The 22,748-nt window shown below is 40.7% G+C and overlaps 1 protein-coding gene across 2 annotated transcripts; it reads right to left on the reverse strand.

The window, feature by feature from the left end:
• pgap1 (post-GPI attachment to proteins inositol deacylase 1) lies at positions 1-22,646 on the reverse strand. 2 transcript variants are annotated; one of them, XM_058392490.1, is made up of 26 exons: positions 22,423-22,646; positions 20,863-21,016; positions 20,329-20,504; positions 18,452-18,623; positions 18,204-18,364; positions 16,967-17,019; positions 16,471-16,537; positions 16,261-16,366; positions 15,963-16,021; positions 15,243-15,326; positions 14,888-14,937; positions 14,615-14,666; positions 13,937-14,014; positions 13,506-13,581; positions 12,233-12,306; positions 11,998-12,049; positions 11,821-11,887; positions 11,609-11,714; positions 11,474-11,512; positions 11,103-11,287; positions 9,091-9,321; positions 8,770-8,905; positions 8,625-8,675; positions 5,742-5,956; positions 5,486-5,590; positions 1-4,070 (listed from the first exon to the last, which is right to left on the reverse strand). In XM_058392490.1, the coding sequence occupies exons 1-26, from the start codon at positions 22,555-22,557 to the stop codon at positions 3,929-3,931; spliced, it is 2,826 nt and encodes a 941-aa protein (XP_058248473.1). In that variant the 5' UTR covers positions 22,558-22,646; the 3' UTR covers positions 1-3,928. The 2 variants fall into 2 exon arrangements, with proteins under 2 accessions (XP_058248473.1, XP_058248474.1); XM_058392491.1 differs by lacking the exons at positions 1-4,070; positions 5,486-5,590; positions 5,742-5,956 and adding an exon at positions 6,092-6,820.
• Between the last annotated feature and the right edge of the window lie 102 nt (positions 22,647-22,748).

Genomic DNA, 22,748 nt, shown 5'->3' on the forward strand with positions numbered 1-22,748 from the left:
ATAAAAAAAAAACAAAAAAACAAAACACATTAACATTAAAAGCCACCACACAGATCCACAACACAACATTATAAATCCTGAGAATGAACAGAGTTCGCTGGGTCACTCGGGACCTTGGCAACAATCAGCAGTAGTCTAGCACTTAATTGATTACAGAACTACAGAAATTTGAGGGTTTGAACGTTTGCTTTGTTTGATCGTACGCTCTGTCAGGTTCAAGAAATCGCTATTAAAACAAACGGTAGACAATGCTTCCTTAAACTTCGCTGCACTAAATAGCAAAAAAGACACCTTTATGAAAAAGAAATGAAAAAAATAATTGAACTGTTATTCCGTCATTGGCAGCATTTACGAATTCACGCTAACATAACAAACGGCTGATAAAGCGTTCTTGGCTAATAAGAAATAATTAAAGGTTTAGACAGTAGAACCACAAGTGCTGTAGCTTAAAGAGGCCTTCATTCGTGGAACAATAATAATAATAAAGCGTTAGCCGTCTGTTTGCTGTGAAGAATAGAGTACGTGTGTGTGTACGTGTATATATAGACACACACACAAACACAATCACAGCGGCACAGGGGAAAGGCCTTTTCACGTCAAAAGAAAAGCAAGTCAAACTTTAACTCTAGGTGTTGGGTCTCTAATTTGTTCTTCAGAATAATACAATCCTACTGTCCTGTAAACACCAAGCTTAATCAAGGTACATGGGCTGATTGATTCAATACCAAAGTTCCATAAGAAACTTAATTAATAAAAGGAAAAACAAAACCCCAGTAATGCATCAGATTATTTTATATCAACACCATAACTACCTGCCAATATTTAATTCCAGCACGAACATTCAGTTTAATACAGTCTTATGAAGTCGTCCGCATGGCACGCTAACCTAATTTTGGTACGCCATAACAGAATTTTGGTTCATGAGGCAGTGAGCTGCCGGGCGAGTCGATAATAAAATAATTCTACTAGCCCCTATACAGGCTAATCACTTCGACTTCCTTTCTCTGTTTCAGACCGGAAAGCTTGTAAGCTTTAATTCTGGAGTTAAACCCTTTGTACCTGCGTATTGCTTCAGCTGTTTGTAATGTGAAGAGTTAAAGCTACGTTTTGGTGAAAAAAGAGAAGGTTCATTCCAGGAAATGTGGTGTTGACATTTGGAGACAGATCTATTAGGCTGTGTCTCAATCAGCTCTCTAGCTCCCTAGGTGGCGAGTCTGTATATGGTGTAGACGAGTTGGAGCGACTATCCAGATTCACTACACAACTGATGACTTCTAATTTCCTCATCAGTCACCAGTGCAAAAACTCAAAACATTACAGCTCTCCTCGACTAGTTTCATCTGCCTTTTTTTTCTTCCTCAAGCTGAAAGGCTTCTGACACGTCATTTCCAGTAAGGGAACATGGTTCTCGTCAATGCTCCATGGTTTTTCTGGTGCATCATGGGATTTTGTAGAGAGCGAACGTTCCAGCGTACTCTAAGGATGACCTTAAAATGGCCAATTGCCTCACTACTGAACTAGGAGCTGAGTGAAATCGATCACCTGTTGTGAGATCTTGTGAGATGTTTAATCTGTGAACTGTTCCAGATTCGTGGTCGCAGGAGAACAACTACACACATTTCCGCTAGATTTCTACAATACGCAAGAGCAGGATCTGTTTCCACACAAAACAGCGTATTTTAGTGAGCGCATGGCAACAAACTGTTAAAGGAATCATTTGATTTTGCACAATTTCTCCTTTACTCGGAGTCGAGCAGCTGAGACATGTTTGGTGTCTGAGGTTTATGGAATAATAAATCCTTTATAGGTCTTACGCATGTTTCTAATAACCGTGTTAACCTACATCATCTCAATTTTATTTAACAGATTTGTAATCTAGTTGGGAAAATACATTTATGTTTAATGACTAATGTTATCGTCCACCATGTCCAGCATTCGAGGTTTAGGAGGCGGGGCTTAATGTCTATGTTTCTAGTCAGCACTCTGTCCTAATCCACGGTTAACGGCAGACTTCTCTACAGTAACAATGACATTGCGATTCTAAATAATCAAACTCTGGAAAAACGACCAAACATCTCTCTGCCGATCGACTGCCGTTTTGGTTAAAGGTGAAATTGTGAACGTTTTATTCTTCACCACGTAACATGGTGACTTTTTTTGCCGCCGTCAGACCTGATGGTGTAGAGATAACATCACAATCACAGCAAGTCACAGTGTACACCAATTTAAAAAGATCACAAACATCCACATCTATACAAAACCCCTAGGCAAAAAATTCACTAGAAAATGAAACCTGCTTGGATTTTAGATTTCACCACGTAAAAGAAGTAAGCACACGGCAACACCGATTAACATCCAGGCCTACAAACACTCACGCGTTATCGCACACGCTCACATACCTGTGCACACACTCGCGCTCACATTTGCATGCACACTCGTGCTCATGCTCTCACACACACACACACTTTTGCACACTCTCACACACTCAGGTGCACACACACGCACACAGTAAATACATTCACAGTGCAGGTGACACACCAGCATGTCGTTCCTCAGGAGTGGGTTTTTGTGAACTTGGTCCTATGAAGCAAATCATGAACGCTGGTCTAACTGACAATCACTGATCTGTCCTTATTGGTGAACAGGGCATGAAGAAAGGCACTGGATCTCAATCGGATTGGATGAGTGACTGGGACGATTTGGCGCGTGCTGATCCTTAACGCAGAGCGACAGCGGAGATCCTGCAGTGGAAGCCCACGTTGTCTAAAGAGTAACGCGAGAAAAAAGAAAAAGACGAGAGCCCTACGGACACGTTTACTCCGATCACGTCACCTTGTACACACTCTAAAGCATGAGCATGGCTTCGAATACGTCTATTTTTTAAACACAGGCACGTACATAGAATGAAAGAAGGCCCTGCTTTAAATAGTAAACAGACCTTATCGTGTTATGAATAAATACTGTACATACAGGATACGTGTACTCTTCAAAACGTAAAATCACTCTATGGAGCAGTGGAAAAACCAAACTGACAGTGAGGGAGTCTAGCAGTGCAAAGTGGCATAGGCTATAAAATGCCATGTTTAAGATTTCAACACTTTTCTCCGTTTACCCCAAATCAATCAGTTAAGATTCTTGACATCTGCTTCTTTAGTTCTGTACCAGAGCTACAAGGCTCCATACATTTCAGCTGAAAAGAATATATAGTATGTCCGCAAACCTGTATACATCATTACAATCTCAATGTTCAGCTACATGGTGATTTTTTTTTTTTGTTTGTTTGTTTTTTGAGGCAAGGAAGAGGATGCGGATGTTGCTGAAAAAGATTTTCACTGAGACAGCTTTTCATTCCTAGTTCAGACATCGTGTCCTGGCTGAGTAACTAACATTTGAGGTAAATTTAGAGAAACAGTGAAAATGTGGGCATGTTGTAAGACATTAATGAAGCTGGAGGATTTGTTGACAGTTTGCATCTTCAGAAGGTTGTTGTGCTCGTCTGGACTGGAAGGTAAACAAAAAAAAAAACAAAAAAACAAAGCACGCACTGCCACCATGTGGGTGAATGTGTTGCACGACGTATTGGGTAAGACAAGCTAGCTCCGGAAAACATATAAATCACATACCGGATACTTATATGATTTAAGGCTAAATACACAGGCACACAATTGGAAGCAAAAGAAATAAACACCCAAAGGCAGAACAAGCAGGTTGAGCCAAGTGCTGGCTGGTCAACCGTTATGATCCCATGTATATCAAAGAGAAAGAGTTATCAAATAAAGACAGCGTGACTCTGTATGGGACTCGGTTACCCTGTTCAGCAGCATGAAGTCACATGACCTTGGCATGATTTCAATCCACTGTCAGGGAACCGCCAATGCGAGGACATGCTAAGGCTGTTTTGGTCTGCTCCGGAAAGCTGAGATGGGGGTCAAAGGTAACAGGAAGCCGCCAGCAGCGTCAGAGCAACAGACAGGAAGTGAGTGACCCGATACAGATGAAGAGTAGAAAAGGTCAACATGGCAACGCTCAGAGGAAGCAGAAGGCGCAAGGTTGGCCACAGCATCAGCTTACTGTAAGAGATGTGAACACACACACACACACACACACACCTTACGACCTTTGACCCATATACCCATTATATAAATTAATTCCTGAAATATAAAATCTACAAACAAATAAACAAGTTCATTTTAGTGAATTATTCATTACATTTCTGTTTCCTTTCAGTTCCTGTCTATAAACAGAAGCAACAGCACATTGTCCAGTTTCTTAGTAATTAAGATGACCTCTATTTCACCTCATTTGAAAAAGGTTAAGAGCATTTAAATAAAAGGAAAAAAAAACCCACACTAAACACACACTAAAGTATGAAAATCAGTGGTATGGAAATCTGTTCACTGAAAGAATAAGGGAATTGTGAGACACACTTGTATACTGGGAAATAATTAGTATGTGCAGACTGGTTTGTGTGTTTCTATGGGGAACATTCTGTATTCTGTAGAAGGTGTTCTGTCCTGACATGCTGAACCTCTATAAGTGGACGGAATGCATGTGAGGAGATAGATAACTGGTACATGCCGTCACGTGAAGACCTTTTTTCATACTGTAAGATAAACCTCTCAGAACAGGTTCTCTATATTAATCTATTTGTTATGAAGATCCTGACTCCAGACTTACTTATCCTTCTATCCTCTGCATTTGACTGATGAGTTATTCTGGTGTAAATGCTTTCCAGTTTGAATGTTTATAGACTAGAAGAAGGAGAAGAAGGAGGAGAAGAAGGAGAAGAAGAAGGAGGAGGAGGAGGAGAAGAAGAAGTAGAAAGAGGAGGAGGAGAAGAAGAAGTAGAAAGAGGAGGAGGAGAAGATGGAGGAGGAGAAGAAGGAGGAGAAGAAGGAGGAGGAGGAGGAGGAGAAGAAGAAGAAGAAGAAGAAGGAGGAGAAGAAGGAGGAGGAGAAGAAGGAGGAGGAGGAGAGGAAGAAGAAGAAGAACAGGAAGAAGTAGAAAGAGGAGGAGAAGGAGGAGGAGGAGGAGGAGGAGAAGAAGAAGAAGATGCAAACCCACAAATTAATGAATGAATCTACAGATGAATAAATTAATGAATGAAATAAAGAATCTACAAAGGAATGAATCAACCAGTGAAAAAATTAAATCACAGGATAAATCCATCAGTAAGACACTCTATGCAGCCAGAAACCAAATTACAATACAGGAGTTTCTGAGATAATGCATGATGATGAAAATCTAGTCCCTAACGTTATCCAGTTTGCTAACCAACACTGTAGCTGCACAGGTTTAACCGAGAGAGACAAAAATCTTGAACATGGTTAAAAATACCATAATTATAGACAGCACTTCAAGCACATTCTTTCTACAGAAGACATTCTCCCATCTATCAAGTATAAAGATATTTGTTTTGCTAAAGTTTGTGTTTCCAACATGAACTGAGCTCTAACACACACACATACACACACACAATATTCACCTGCGGCTCAGAGTGAGCGTATTGCAGTTGACGAGTAGAACAGAGGCGATGAGCAGAGGCAATGTGTGTGGCCAGAATGGGTCTGGATCCAGATGAACCGAATACCTGCTCAAAAATATATTCATTACAAATGAATGAATGAATGAATGAATGAAAGAAAGAGTAGACTGATAGAGATGGGAGAGACAGGTATGGGTATTCAGAGGTATAGTGGAGTGCATGAATTCAGCTAGGTATTAGTGTATGTAGAAATTACCGGAAGTTTCGGCTCCAGTAGATGAGCGAAGGAGCACTGAGCATCACAGGTAGAGCGAGCAGTGCAGACATGTTCAGGTGAAGCTGCAGGTCATCTCTGACCTCCTGTAGTGCCGACTCAGAGAGGAGTGAGGTGCCATTACATTCGCTTTGCTTCCTTTGGCCTTCACTAGTGCTGCAGCCGTTCTCTGTGTTCTGCTGCATGCTTTGTGGTGCCTGACCAGAAGGTAAATAATAATAATAATAATAATACTACTCAGGGAAATTAATAAAACAATATAGCAAAAAGAGACTGTACTCCCAGAGTAGAATAAAAATTCATTTATACTTCAGACTGGTGACAGAATTATAACCCTTAAAAAAAATCAGTATTTCAACTACACTGGAGATGTATAGATGTTAGAATAACCAAGAACCAACTATAGAACTGTTTCATGAAGCATGAGGGCATGGTATTAACAAACATTTGAGTGCAAATGACCCCATAAATTCACCCATGACCACATCTGCATAGACACTACATTGCCAAAAGTTTTGGGACACCCCTCCAAATCATTGAATTCAGGTGTGAATTCTTGGCCCCTTAGTTGAAAGGAACTCTTAATGCTTCAGCATAGCAAGACACCAAACTCGCTCATCCATGTCTTTATGGACCTTGCTTTGTGCACTGGTGTGCAGTCATGTTGGAACAGGAAGGGGTCATCCCCAAACTGTTCCCACAGAGTTGGGAGCATGAAATTGTCCAAAATGTCTTGGTATAAAGATGAAGCATTAAGAGTTCCTTTCACTGGAACTAAGCGGCCGAGCCCAACCCCTGAAAAACAACACCTGAATTCAATGATTTGGAGGGATGTCCCAAAACCTTATATAGCAATATAATGTACATTAGGACTTCAGCTTTCATTTCCTGATATTTAAAATCTAGATGTGTTCAACAACCTGGAGCATGGCACACCTGGTGGCAGACCAGACAATTTTCCTTCATTTGTTTGGTGGGTTTCTCCCTTCCGTCTCCTCATCAGGAGGTGAAATGCTGCTTGGTTGTGTTAAGTTCCTCCCAATTAGATTGGAAGCATTTCTCTGTAAATGGTCAGAAAAATGTTTCTGTAGACATCTGAATTCATTCTGCTGCTATCATTAGGAGTTCCATCATCATTAAAGATTAGTCAGAGTGGTCCAGAAGCGGCCATGCATGCCCAAGCCATGACACTATCACCACCGTGCTTCACAGATGAGTGTGCATGTTTTGGATAATTAACAGATTCTTTCTTTCTCCACACTTTGGCTTTTCCATCACTTTGGTGGAGATTCATTTTGGTTCTTTGGTTTCAGTCTGGCCTTTTGATTCCTACTGCTGGTGAGGTTTTTTTTTTGTCTGTTTTAATGAGTAGTGTCATGTCCACTATAAAAGCAATCAGGCTTTATTGATGAAAAACATGCCAAAACACAGTGGCGGGCCGTGCATTTCACACCTAGGCCTTCACCAGTGTCCTTCCTGAATTAATCCACCTCTATAGCATCATTATGACGCCACGGCAATAGATACTAATCAACCGTTATATAGCAAAGTAAAAAAGAAATTAGTCTACAATATTTCACACCTCACAAGGAATAGTCAATTTTATTACAGTCTGCCTTGAAAATGCATTTGTAAGGATCTCTGTGAGCAAATCGATTTCTTTTCCTCTGTCAGCCATTGTGAGTTAAAATATATATATTTTATTTAGTTTGTGCAGTTCGCTGCCTCTGACTACTCCAATAATCCAATCAAAGGACGGGAAATTGCTGACATAATCATATGCCTGCTAGATGGCCCCAGTGACGCCAACTCGAAATCTGACTGGTTAATGGAACAATTTCATTGCCACTTATTTTAAGCTTCGGGCGCCTGCACTATTGATTCTGAAGGCCTTAAGGCAGATTTTCACTCTGGTGACACATGATGTCAGCCGCTGACTGAAATATGATTGGATAAATACTCTTATCATAAATATACACTGCTGGAAGCAGCACAACCAAGAGAAAAGCTATGAAATGTAGAGAATAGACTATTGGGAATAATTTAATACACATTCATGGAAAAATATATTAAATATATTAAATATATTGAAATGCAAGTCAGTGATTCAGATCACTGCTGTTTAGGCCAGCTGAGAAGGCCTTGCTGGCCCTGACAGCCCACCACTGCCAAAACATTGGGCATTTGTCAGAGAGCCAACAACAAGGTGAAAGGAAACGTTCAACATGGTGCTACCACCACCATGCTTCAATGTGTGGATGATGTTCTGAGGTTGATGAGCGGTGTTAGGTTCATGCCGAACCCAAAAAGTGTGATTTGAGTCTCTGCAGATTGACAGGCTGTCAAGTCTCCAGAGCAGCTTTTAGCCAATTCCAAAAGGAATTTTGTAAGACTTGCCACTTTTCCACAAAGTCCAGCTTTGGGCTGTGTCCTGTAGTTAAGCTGTGGAATTTTACAGATCCTTTGGCCTCTTGGTGATAGAATTATTAGAGTTTTGATGCCAACCCTAGCTAATCCATAATTCATATAAACTAATTTAACAGTGCAGAATAAGATGTAATTAATTTTTTTTATTTGTAGATGATTACAAAAACTATACTGATCCCCCGCCCATGTCAATATTATGGAATATTTTGTGTAGATTCATGATATATTATTCCAATTAATCCATTTCAGTCCAGGTTGTAACACTTGGTGAGGCTGCACGCATTTATGGAGAAAGTAATGAAATAAGTGTATTTGTATTTACAGCATTTCGCACATCCTAGTTCACTAAGATTAAGAGGGTTAATGTTTAAAAAAAAAAACACACATCATCAGTTAACTTTTGCCAAAGTCTCCGTTCAAGTAATTCTGAGCACTTACCAGGTTCAGCATGTGACTTAAGGACCTCTCGGTCATCTGTAATCTAAGAACCTAGACATGAAACAAAATTAAATCATGCAGAGTAACAGAAAAACTGAATGTCCACAGAGCACCAGACAGGAAAGTTTTGTGGACCTGTGCGTACCCTGTAGAGGTGGAGCAGAAAGCTGACAGTGACTGACAGGGCTCCACAGGTGACTCCGCCCAGCGCAGTCAGACTGAGGATGAGGAGGATCTGAGCAGGAAAATGAAGGGTGCCACAGTGACGAGAGACTGAAGGCCTGCAGCAAAAATGCCACAATTCAATTAAAGTCCATGTTAAACAGCTCGGTTCTCATATACCTTCATCTTCACCTAACAAACATCTGCTAAATTTAATTAAATATCACAACCAAAGAATTGCTTTGTGTTTCTGAATTTGTGTCATATTTCTTTCTATTCATTCATTCAGGAATTGGTCATTTACCTGTGAAGTGGGGCCAAGAGGAAGGACAGGGCGCGTAAAGACATGCTGAGAACAGCACTTCCCCAGAAGGCCACTGCAGCACCCAGAATGCACAGAAAAGGTGAAACAAGGCGGGGCCAGTCCTGTCCTGGCCCCACTGCATCATGGGACAGGTCTTCCAATGGGGCTAGAGGCAAGATGTCTACTGCAGGAAGACCCAGTGCAGACCAGCCTTCCTGAAACCAGCCCTGTCTGTGAGAGAGAGAGAGACAGAGAGAGAGAGGGACAGAGAGAAAGAGAGATTATTGATTTTAACAATAAATATATAGTAAACCAGATAACATGGACATAAATACAGAACGAACGACAAATCAGATCATCTATTGCTATATATATATATATATATATATATATATATATATATATATATATATATATATATATATATATATATACACACACTATATTGCCAAAAGTATTTGCTCACCCATCCAAATAATCTGAATCAGGTGTTCCAATCACTTCCATGGCCACAGGTGTATAAAATCAAGCACCTAGGCATGCAGACTGTTTTTACAAACATTTGTGAAAGAATGGGTCGCTCTCAGGAGCTCAGTGAATTCCAGCGTGGAACTGTGATAGGATGCCACCTGTGCAACAAATCCAGTCGTGAAATTTCCTCGCTCACAGTCAACTGTCAGCTGTATTATAAGAACGTGGAAGTGTTTGGGAACGACAGCAACTCAGCCACGAAGTGGTAGGCCACGTAAACTGACGGAGCGGGGTCAGCGGATGCTGAGGCGCATAGTGCGAAGAGATCGCAAACTTTCTGCAGAGTCAATCGCTACAGACCTCCAAACTTCATGTGGCCTTCAGATTAGCTCAAGAACAGTGCGCAGAGAGCTTCATGGAATGGGTTTCCATGACCGAGCAGCTGCATCCAAGCCATACATCACCAAGTGCAATGCAAAGCGTCGGATGCAGTGGTGTAAAGCACGCCGCCACTGGACTCTAGAGCAGTGGAGACGCGTTCTCTGGAGTGACGAATCGCACTTCTCCATCTGGCAATCTGATGGACGAGTCTGGGTTTGGCGGTTGCCAGGAGAACGGTACTTGTCTGACTGCATTGTGCCAAGTGTAAAGTTTGGTGGAGGGGGGATTATGGTGTGGGGTTGTTTTTCAGGAGCTGGGCTTGGCCCCTTAGTTCCAGTGAAAGGAACTCTGAATGCTTCAGCATACCAAGACATTTTGGACAATTCCATGCTCCCAACTTTGTGGGAACAGTTTGGAGCTGGCCCCTTCCTCTTCCAACATGACTGTGCACCAGTGCACAAAGCAAGGTCCATAAAGACATGGATGACAGAGTCTGGTGTGGATGAACTTGACTGGCCTGCACAGAGTCCTGACCTCAACCCGATAGAACACCTTTGGGATGAATTAGAGCGGAGACTGAGAGCCAGGCCTTCTCGTCCAACATCAGTGTGTGACCTCACAAATGCGCTTCTGGAAGAATGGTCAAAAATTACCATAAACACACTCCTAAACCTTGTGGACAGCCTTCCCAGAAGAGTTGAAGCTGTTATAGCTGCAAAGGGTGGACCGACGTCATATTGAACCCTATGGATTAGGAATGGGATGTCACTTAAGTTCATATGCGAGTCAAGGCAGGTGAGCGAATACTTTTGGCAATATAGTGTGTGTGTATATATACATATACATATACATATATAGATAGATAGATAGATAGATAGATAGATAGATAGATAGATAGATAGATAGATAGATAGATAGATAGATAGATAGATAGATAGATAGATAGATAGATAGATAGATAGATAGATAGATAGATAGAGAGAGAAAGCACAGATAATACAAATAAAACAGCTGTAAATACCAACCAAATAATGAACAGAAAATAAACACAACCAACAAAGTAAACAAATGACAGATCAAATTAATTACACTAAAGATGAATGACAGCATAATTAAAGAAATAAAGAAAAGGGTGTTAAACGAGCAGACCATGATCTCACCTGAGAACTAGGTGCAGAAGCAGAACAGGAGGCTCAAGTTTATGTAGCTGTAAACTTTTAGCTACGGTGTCACTCGTGTTCACAGCTCGACCCGTTCGCAGGACAGAAGACAGCTGCCTCTTTAAAGCGAGCAGCAGCATCACAGCCACATACACAGGCATCGCAGGGCCACAGAAACGCAGGATCTGAGAAACCAGAAATCCTCTCCAGTGTCAATTTAATCAGTCAGCTGAAATCATAATATCAGCTGGCTTATTTGTGAAATCCTTTACGTTATCGGAAAAAGCGAAGCGAAGCCGTCATGTGAACTGGAAGGTTAGAAAGAACAGTGCAGTGTGTGTTATCATAAGCTGAGTATTTAGGGAACGTACCTGTCCGAGCACTTTAGGGAAGGAGGCGCGCACTGAGATCTGCAGTGAGATCAGACACCATGTTAGTCACTCACTGGAAACTATGTGGCTAAAAAAAAGCAAACAAGTGGGCAGCAATGCCTTATGGGATATGACCTTGTACTGGCAGTTGGGGGCAGCGTGGAGCTGTAAGAGGGCACTTGAGGTGTTGTCTTTGCGGCTAGTGTGCAGCATGCCGCTAATCTCCGTGACTGAGGGAATGCTAGAAATGGCACCGATGTTTATTAGAGCAGCAAGAAAGTAAACAACAGCAACACATAACAAGAAGAGAATTAAAACATGTGATATGAATGACTTTGCATGAATACCCTGCAGTGACGAAGGAATCTTCTTGAAACCAAGGCACCTTCAATCTGTAGATATTGGGCAGTCTTTCTACAGGCAAAAACACACACACAAACAAACAAAAAACATTTGTTTTGAACAGACAGATAGTCAGGCACCATGACTGGGAAGTAAACAGAATGATTCATCGATCATTTTACCTTTGGTAACCTTGCACTGGCTGCTTACTGTGATTTTAAAGGCCTGATAAACCTGTTGGTTGAAGAACATTACAGATTCAGCCAAGAGCAGCGATTTAAGGGGGCCAAGCACCGTTTGATTCAGATGGAGTTTCAGATTAGTGGTACAAATAGAAGTCAGCAGCTGTGGTAATTATTTAAGCAGGTTAAAATGAAATGTATAATGTATAAAGAGATATCACAGGGAGAGCTTTACCTGGTGAAAGTGTTGCAGTTGGAGTGTGTGCAGTAGCCTGGAAGAGTTGATGGTGACATCACTTACTGTTAAACCTGCAAAAAAACAAAAAAACAAAACAAAAAAAAAAGCATATCACTAACACAGTATTGCTTTATAAGAAACAACTAACAGGATTCTAACCTGTAACTACTGTCATTACTACTATTTCTCCAACAGAAAACCCTGTTTTATAGAAAAAGCCAGCAGAAGGAGATGCTGGTCTGCTGGTTTAGGACCTGTCTCTTCGGCATAACTTCCTCCGGCACTGCCTGTAATGACTTTTCCCTCTTTCAATCCTAATTAAATAAAAGCTTAGAATCAGTGTCAGCATTGACGACTATGTTCATGGCAAGAGCAAGGCTGGTGAAACAGGATATTATGTAAAATCAACAATAAAACCTTACAACATTTCCACCAGTTTAACATTCTCTACAAATTCTAGGATTTTTCTTGCTGAGATATCTAAACTCAAAGAGACAACTAAATAATTTTTTTTTTTTTTTTTTGAGTAAAAGTGTTGACTGGTGTTAAAAACAGGAATCGCAGATTAGAGGTTCTTCACTGTTCAGGTGCGTGTAAGTCTTGCACGCCCGATACGGCATCTTGTATATATACAGCCTGATTGTGTCTACTAGTGGAAGAGAAACCTGCCGAGTTGTACGAAGGATGAATGGAATGTCCTCGAGCAACCTTCACAGAGTGGATCTCAATCAACTCACTCAGGAGTCACAGATGGCCTTCGTACAAACTCCACTCATAAATCACGACTGTAGTGCAGTCATAATCTTCTGCACTTGGGAATTGATGGCAGGTCAATACTTTTAAAATGATGTTACATTTAAGATTTGAAAATCCATAAATGCAGACTCGTCCTGATAAAAACGAGTGAATTTCTTGATTTCTTCATTTCTTCTCAGGACTAGATTATTAATAGATATTTCTACATCTTATTTTTCTATTTGTTTAAATCACAAAGAATAAGAAACATTAGAAATATACTAACTATTTGAAACGCTCCCCTTTAATCACTGCTGTGTATGAATCATTGATGGAAGAAGTGAATAAAGTTGTCCAGTATCAGAGGGCATGATACATTTTCAAATCAGACCCTGTCCCTTTTTAGCTTTTTCTGATAGTTTACAAAGCGTTCTCGTATTAGTAAAGCCAGATATTTTGGGGTCTGGGGTGTATGGAGACAGATACAATATAATGCAGCAGTCACAGCACTGAGCATGATGGAAATCGAGCTCACCGAAAGAGAGAACATGAGGAACAGGAACTGGGATGGTCAGGCTTTCTTCTCTCTGCCACTCACACTCCACTATAAACTTAAAATATAAACAGAAACTTCTTAAAAGATTTAAATAATTTAAAAAGGAAATACACTATGTGAACCAATGTGAGCAAAAGGCTCCAAGTGACACACATGGGCTCTGAAAAGAGTTTAGATCTTCCTGTGTGTTTCTCTGTCTCTCATGAATACAGGCCATAACAGAGAAACACACCGGAAGATCTAAACTCCTTTCAGAGCCCATGTGTGTCACTTGGAGCATTTTGTTGATAACAGATAACAGAATCTCTCTCCGTGTGAAAGCTCTGGAGTCTCCGAATGGACGAATCATGCCTCACGTATAGATGAGAGCAGAAGAGGAGGAGGGACAGGTTTTGTTGATGATTTTGTACCTGTCGTGTATTGAGGTTTGAGGCATCGATGAGTAGATGAGAGATGCCAAACAGCTCACTCAACTTCACAGTTAGGACCTGGGGCCAAAGAGAATAAAGAATAAATGTCAGCTCCTCAAGTGTCATATACATACAAATGCAAAAGAACTGATAAAAAAAAAAATACAGGAAGAGAAAAGGAAGTGCAATAATAGCATTATACAGTGCAGCACAATAAAATATACAGGAGTGAAAATAACAGATAGAACCACAATCACAAGAACACTGAGACTTATGTTTAAAAACCATTTCAGCATCTGTAGAAAAACAGTGATATCCACGGCTGGAGTGTTATAATCATGTTACCATCTAATCTCTGGTCAACTGCCAATTCCCACTCTCTCGCTCATTCTCCCCCAACACGCTACATTGTGACTCGCCGCCACAAAGTAACCAGAGATCACGCATTTTCAAAAAGAGCTGCAACTTCATGAGTGACAATGAGAGTTATCGACTATGTGTGGGCATGTCCAGATGCACTGGAACATCTGTTTTTAATGGATCTGTTTATTAAATATTTTAATAAAAACATTTTTAATTAAGAAAGAAAGAGTACAGGCATGTCCTCATTATCGAGATCATTATCAAGACTGTTTAACATTTAGTAAGAAAAAAGCAAGAAAAAAAATAATCACGTACCTTATAAGCTGGAAGAAGTTCTGTTCTGAGAGACAAATCTACTGCTTGCTCACTGAAATTCCCAAAATTAGGGGAAAATATTCAAATGAAAAGAATGAACTAATTATTCACTAATGAATGAATTTATAGATGTTTGTTAACATTAGACGTTATGACCCCGTATTTACCGTAAATCAATCGATTCTCTCTCACTGATTCAAGGCTCCGTTCTGGTTGAACGGTTTCAAAATACAATATTTTACACTTTACTTTTATGAAACACACAACGCTCACCACACAGAGCCGTTCATCTGAGTGCAGCCAAAGAGCCAGCTGGACATTTCCTGTGAGACAGAACCTCAAATTCAGAGTCCCTCAAATCACTTTAAAAATCTGGAATTGAAAACAATCTTCAACAAGCTAACTTTTCAAAAACACATACTGCATTAGTCAGTAGCCAGAGAACAGAAACATTATATAAAACATACTAAAATCAGTGATTTATTTATTTTAAACGGTTTTAATTATTACATTTTAAAATAACCTTTTATTTTAATTAGAAAATTAATGACAAAGTGATTTTCTCTGTCTTTCTTTTTTCTTTCTTTATTTTTATTATTATTATTGCAGGCTGTGATTACACACTCACCAGGTTGCTGTTGCGGCAGTAGAAGTGTGTGTAAGCTTTCCTCCGGCTGCTGAGCGCAAACAGGAAGTACTGAACTTGAACTTCCTGTGTAAAATAAAGAGGGGACATATTAAACTCATGAGACAGACTGACAACAGTGTAGAGGTGTGAGGGTGCGTCTTAATCAGCTCCTAGTTCAGTAGTCTGGCTAGTCATCATGGTAGTGGGGGATGATAGCCTACTGCTCGGAAGGTTGCGAGTTCGAATCCCAGGTCCACTAAGTCCACCACTGCTGGGCCTGTAAAAATTCCCACAGTGCACTCCAAAAACCAGTAAGCATCATGTTTCCTTAATGGAAATGATGATAATTTCTGAAGCCTCTCAAATGGCCAGTGGAACTACTCTTAGCCAAATTCATCTACAAAAGTAGGCAACTTCTTGTAGCTTTCAAATGATTCCTTACATACAGTTTTTAAATGATATACTCTACATACAGTTTAATGAATGAAAGATCCACTAGTGAGATTACGATCCTGGAATGATTTTTATTTAAACAACACATTGCTGATAAATGCCATTGGGGAAATTTTATAATGTCCATCATGTCTCTGGAAATTGAGTCCCAATGTGTAGTGAGACAGGGTCCTTCCAAGAACCCCAGCTCATCTACACCATAAACTGATTCACCGCTTAGGGAGCTAGAGAGCTGATTGAGACACAACCTGTGTGAGTATGCGTCACCTTGGGAGCACTGTACAACAGACGGAGTGTGTTCACTTCACTCCAGGCTTCCAGGGAGCCTACAGAGAGAGAGAGAGAGAGAGGGAGAGGGAGAGAGAGAGAAGAAAAGTGTTGAAGAAGGGATGCAGATAAACACTAGACTAATATTCTCTGATCTCTATTCTCTGAGATGTGTATAACCAATAGCGCTACTTTAAATGTTTTGTCATTTAAATCTATATTAATGCATGGCAATAATTCAACGGTGACACACTGTTTCCTTGCCTTGTAAATCCCTTAAAGACCAGCTAACACACACCTGAGAAGCTGACTGGTGTGCTGATTTGCTCGCCAGGGAGCCGCACCGGGTGGCGGATGAAGTGATGATTCAGTACAGATGTCCTTTTCTCTGTATCCTTTGAAAACTGAGGAATAATACACATCAGGACGAGGCACATACACCCCCCCCCCACCACCACACACAGACCATCACACACAAAAAGCTGATATACAGCACAGCTGTACATACCTGCCCAGTCTCAGGATCAATCAGGTCAAAGAATGCCCGCACTGTGGCCAGCACCAACTCCTTACACCTTAAAAAAGTAAATAATAATACTTACCCAAAACTGAGATTGAACGGAATCCAGAAAAAGAATATCAAACACAGAAGCAAAGTCAAAATGTAAAGAAAGAAGATCTAAAATAATTGATTTTAAACTCGCCTGATTAGAAATATTTACATCACATACACAAGAACAACAGCTGCTTACAGAAAAGTCTAGAAACAAGGCTGTAGTAGCAAGTTGTGTATATTTTTTGTTGTGGAAAGGTTTTATTTTTCTTGCCTTTTTGCCTTCTGAATGATATGAACATAACAAATACTCCACACACACACACCATCAGATAGTGCAGTTATTTCTATGGGACTTTAAGCCAAAGTGTCACCTTCTCCACTCTGAATAATAACACCTTTCCTCAGAATAAATACTTTACATAGAGACTAGTGTGAGTGAACTATGTACCACACGATGGACAGGTGATCAGTAGAGACCCAGGTCCTAGGAACGGCAGTCACCTAGGGAGAAACAGAGCACACCTTGTCACCATGTCGCGTAAAGACAAGGCTGTGAAGATAAAGAAGCAGGATAGGATGCCTGTTGCGCTGCTACAGATACATCACAACATTCAAAAGTTTGGGATCACTTGGAAATTTCCTTGATTTCCAAAACAAAACAAATGAAATCAGACCATTTTTAAAGAAAGATCTACATTATCGCACAGAGGCCCGTTATCAGCACTCATCAGCCCTCTGTTTCAGTCTCATGTTATGTTTGCTAATCTAAGTTAATCATTTTATCAAGCTAACTGATTATTAGGAAACCCGTTTGCTAGCACCACTGAAAACTGTACTGATTAAGAGATTAATAATAGTATCCTTCTTTAGGGTTAGGTTAGTATCTGGAGCTGCGGTTTTTATTCCACTGCAGTCCAGTGTATGAACTTTAGAAGAGTCGTATCGTCTCAAATGGAACACTAACGCTCGTTTACTAGCCAGGCGTTTAAGCCGTTTCCCGGTCGGTGGCGAATGATGTCAAACTCAGGTAAACGTGATGCCGCTAGCTTTAGCAGAGTAGGTTGAATTTTTAAAAATGTTGAAAAATAAATCACACAATGTGGGATAACATCAATTCTGTGATTGGGGCCCCACCCCTTTCCCCTACATAAGCAAAGCTGTGAGCACATGAAGTGCATGAAGTGTCCAACACTCCACACTACATATTTAGTATATCATCATTTAAAATATATATATATATATATATATATATATATATATATATATATATATATATATATATATATATATATATATATATATATAAACAAACAAACAAACAAACAAACAAACAAACAAACAAATAAATAAATAACTGAACTGAATCCTGTTGATCAGTTAGTTTGAACTCAGATTAAACTGTCGTTAGGGATTTATTTTTAATAATCTTTCATCTGATGTGATTTTAGTGCATGTGACATGCACTAAAACCAAACGAAACCTAGATGTAGTCCTCGATTAGCTCATAAGTCTTTTTAATGGAATGGTTGTTTGTGTAAACCAGTAAGTCTTATTACTTCTACTGCTTTGAGTCGATAAAAACACACCATATTTGAAATAATGATAAAATCCTGTGTCTGTATTTGTTTTTTAATAAATCTGGTGCTTTTGCTGAATATTACAACGCTGTGTTTACTCTTCCTCACCACGACAGCCATCTTGTTGTGGTCATCCACAGGGCAGGTCAGCGTGGTCAGGCCTGAGCGAACCTGATAGTCACGGTATCCACCGCCCACAGACAACACGGTCACGTTGCGCAGGTCCTCTGCTCTGGCACTCCAGCGCCGCCTGACCGTTGAGTAGAAATCTACAGTGGAGACAAAAAGAAATGGCAGGAATATTAACAGTACATTCTCGCAACATGTTGAACGTGAAGCTTTGAGAGTGTTCTTACTGAGTATGAAGGGATCCAAGGAGAGAACCGGCGCCTGGTGAGGAGAGGCCTGGGTGAGGATGAGGCTGACCAGGCGAGGATTAAAGCGAGGAAGGGAGAACAGAGCTCGTGCGATCACACCACCCATAGAGTGACCCACTAACACCACACTGCTCGGAGGATCAGGATGGTTCTGATAAAGACAGGAAAGCAGTTTTGTTTCACATTGATGCACTTATGCAGTTAACCACATAGCCACTGAAAGCAGAAAACTAGAATTTGACCTACACTATAGAACAGGAAAGTCATTGTTTCAACTACTGTTTACATAATGATAATAATGCACATATAAACACACTACACACACATTTACAAATGAGAATGCCATCATGGAGCACTAATATTAACATCATGATAACATATACATTTTTTCTTTTTTTTACCATGTACTGTATTTTATGTTTTTTGTGTGTCTACTGTATGTCCTGTCAGAGGTTGCTGGAGAAGTCTCAGAGAAAGAATTTTGGGTCAGGGAGAGGAGATGGAGCTCATAACAGCATGTTATTGCACTGCTATTTTTTGTTGTGCTGTGTCAGCAACAGTAGTTAGAACAAAGCACCAGTGTACTTCAGTTTCTTATTAGCGTTTCTGCATATTGAGGTTAGATACACTGATCAGGCATAACATTATGACCACCTGCCTAGTATTGTGTTTGTCCTCGTTTTGCTGCCAAAACAGCTCTCACCCGTCCTGCATTGTGCATTCTGACACCTTTCTATCAGAACCTGCATTAACTTCTTCAGCAATTTGAGCAACAGTAGCTCGTCTGTTAGATCATACCACATGGGCCAGCCTTCACTTCCCGTGTGCATCAGTGTGCCTTGGCCGCCCATGACCCTGTCGCCAGTTCCTTCCTTGGACCACTTTTGATAGATACTGACCACTGCAGACCGGGAACCCCCCACAAGAGCTGCAGTTTTGGAGATGCTCTGATCCAGTGGTCTAGACATCACAATTTGGCCCTTCATCAAACTCGCTCAAATCCTTACTCCTGCCCATTTTTCCTGCTTCTAACACATCAACTTTGAGGACAAAAATGTTCACTTGCTGCCTAATATATCCCACCCACTAACAGGTGCCATGACGAGGAGATAATCAGTCTTATTCACTTCACCTCTCACTGGTCATAATTTTATGCCTGTTGGTGTATATTGGTTTGATTTTTTCACATAACAAAAATCTGCCATTAGAACAGTGGTGTGTAGAGTTTTTATTTCCACTGTAATCCAGTGTATGAACTTTAAAAGAGTCATATTGTTTCAAAGGAAACGCTTACAGTCATTTACTAGCCAGACGTTTCCCAGTTGATGGTGATTGATGCCAAACTCAGGCAAACGTGATGCCCCTAGCTTTAGTAAAATAGGTTGAATTTTTAAAATGATGAAAAATAAATCATGGGATAATTTAAAAGACATTTGTAACATCAATTCTGTCATAGCCCTGCCCCTCTGCTGCTACGTAAGCAAAGCTGTGAGCATAGAGTGCATGAAGTATCCAACATTCCACACTACATTTTTTCACTGGAATAAAGGAATCACCCAGGTACCTAAAGTGCACAAATTGTTCTTTCTGGGATTATTTTTTTGTGTGTGTGTGAAAACACTACTCAAACTATTTATACTACACAATGCAGTAGAATGGTGCGCAAGTGTGCAATTTTGGAAGCACCTAATGTTCCTGGGATGGTTAGTGGTTCTACCTGTCTGCAGGTGTACCTGTCTATAGCTGTAAAAGGGAGAATGTAGTGGGATTCTACATAGACTGTTTGAATGGTTCCACTGCCACAGACAAGCCACAAAACCTCTTAAATAAAAAAAAAATAAATCTTATTTTTTTACCTTGTACAGCTGCAGGATGACCTTGATGCTCTCGTGGAGGAAGTGAGTCTGTCGGCTCAGGCTTCCACCATACAGGGCCACCAGCTCCTCGTTAAAATCGATGGTGAAGACGTTCAGGTGGATCCCTCCTTCCAAGCCCTCGGCTTTCCTCAACGCCACAGAGCCCAGAGATCGAGCTGCAAGTTTAGGACACACGTGGCAGCAAAGAGCTTGTTGACTATACAGCCAGTGACTCGGATACGCTCAAGTATTAATACTAATGCTGCATAGAATTCTGTATACAATCAACAATAGCTCAGTTCTGATAAAAGACCAGCAGAGTCTGACCCACTGGACATCCCTTCCATTCAATATTAAAAATGCCTCACAAAAAAAAAAAATCACTCAATGATTATGTTTTCCACCAGCACATTAATCTAATTATTATTATTATTAGATTACGGGGCACTGCTGTCAGAGCTGCTGTTACAGAGATATAATCAACACCAATCAGTTTCAAGAATTCAACAGGTATAATTTCCGATAATTTCTCACCTTGCTTGTAGCTGCCTGCGTTGCCAGGTAAGAAGAGCACCGGAGCACCGCTGAGCTTGAGATTTCGAGTTTCTTGAGCGTACAGACCTTCACCATACAGGTAGAGTCCATAGGCAGGGTACTGACGTGCCACGCGCCGTGGGAGCTGGACACGCTACACACACACACACACACACAACCCTACCTTACCATCCTTGTGATAACCAATAAACTGGTCCCTTGGAGCTCGTGGCCCTGTATTATTGTAATCTAAGTGATTTGCAGTTCTAAGCCTAATCAGCTGAAAGTGAATGTGATCCATCATTGCAATGAGGTCAGTGAATTTCTTTTTTACTGATATTTTTATTGACGTTAAGGATATAGGGTAAGATATTATGTTACAGAGTAGGTGTAATAAAATAATGATCTCTAAGGCGTGTGATCACCCAGACTGGATCCTGGTACATTTAACCAGCATTTGGATGATGATGATGATGATGATACTCCTATACACTTCAGCACTACCACTCTAGATCCCAAGCTTGCTGTTATATACCTTGCTTTATGAATTCAGAGGTTAAATATATGTCCTAAATTCAGCTAGGGGACAGGACATACCATCATGATAAAGTGAGACCTTGGATCACATTACAAACGACTAGAGAAGGACAGTATCGAATGCCATATGCACTACAAAAATAACTCACAAATTATTAATAGCCAAGAGCTTCGTCATTATTACCAGAAAATATAATTACTTATAATTTCACTATCTGTAGTGACGCCACTTGAAGAAGTCAGATTATTGAGTGATGTGATGTTCTCCAGTTTTTACCTAAAGACAAGGATAGACTTATTACCCAACCTTTATCAGATCATTTAGTGTCACTGTTATAAGCCTGTACTGTACTGTACTCTACAGTGGTCTCAGGACATGAGTCGAGTCTGCCCAGAAATCAATAAACAAACCACTATTGTATCATTTACATAATGAGCCTAATACTGGCATCATGTTCAGACAGGTCTGTGGAATTGGTTTTACAGTTGCAAGATTGCAAAAAGTTTGACCTCGGCTACAGAAATCTCGATTCAGTCTGAAAATGATTCGAATCATTTAATGAATCGAATGAAATGACTCGAGGCATCCTCTCGGTCCAGCTTCGAGTCATTAACTGATTCGATACTTTGACTCGGTGATTCGTGATTCGTTTAAGGTTCTTCATCGTGTCGCTGCATGAAGGTTTTCATAAGCAGTTACACCAAATAACGTGACACCATTTAATCTAAATGTAATTAGCATCGTATAACCGATCTCCGAACGACATGGCAAACTGAATATAGTACAACAACAACAACAAATACAACAGGTAGTCACTCCACTATGAAGACGGGCAGCACCTCAGACTGGGGTATATTAAAATCAGTCAGCGTCTCAAACGGCGACATAAAAATGATACGCCACCTCAGGTTACCATGGTTACCGCACCTATAGCTGCCACGAGCGTGGTGTTCTATTTTGACACACCGTCCAGCCCGGAAGTGCGCTGTTTGGGACATGTCCAGTCGTTAAGGTAAACTCACCCGGTATTCGGGATACTCGAACATGTAGGTCATGCTGCACCGGTTCTCCTCGAAGCCGAACAGCAGCTCGCGCAGCCCCGTCAGCAGCAGCGCGAGAGCCGCCACGTAGAACCCGTAAATAAGCGCTCTCTTCATCTCTCCAGCAGCTCCAGAGTGTGTACACTTTACACTCCACTGTATCTCCTCTCCATCTTTTTTTCCGCCCCCATTGAAAAACACACGCCCTTTTCGGACCAATAAGAGAGGTCGTCTGGGGAAATGACGTCACTGAACTAGCAGCGCTCCCAGTTAACCGAGTGAAGGCTAACAATCTGGGCTCGACCAAT

This window comes from Hemibagrus wyckioides, linkage group LG06 (genome assembly GCF_019097595.1).
Source record: "Hemibagrus wyckioides isolate EC202008001 linkage group LG06, SWU_Hwy_1.0, whole genome shotgun sequence".
Lineage (NCBI taxonomy): Eukaryota > Metazoa > Chordata > Actinopteri > Siluriformes > Bagridae > Hemibagrus > Hemibagrus wyckioides.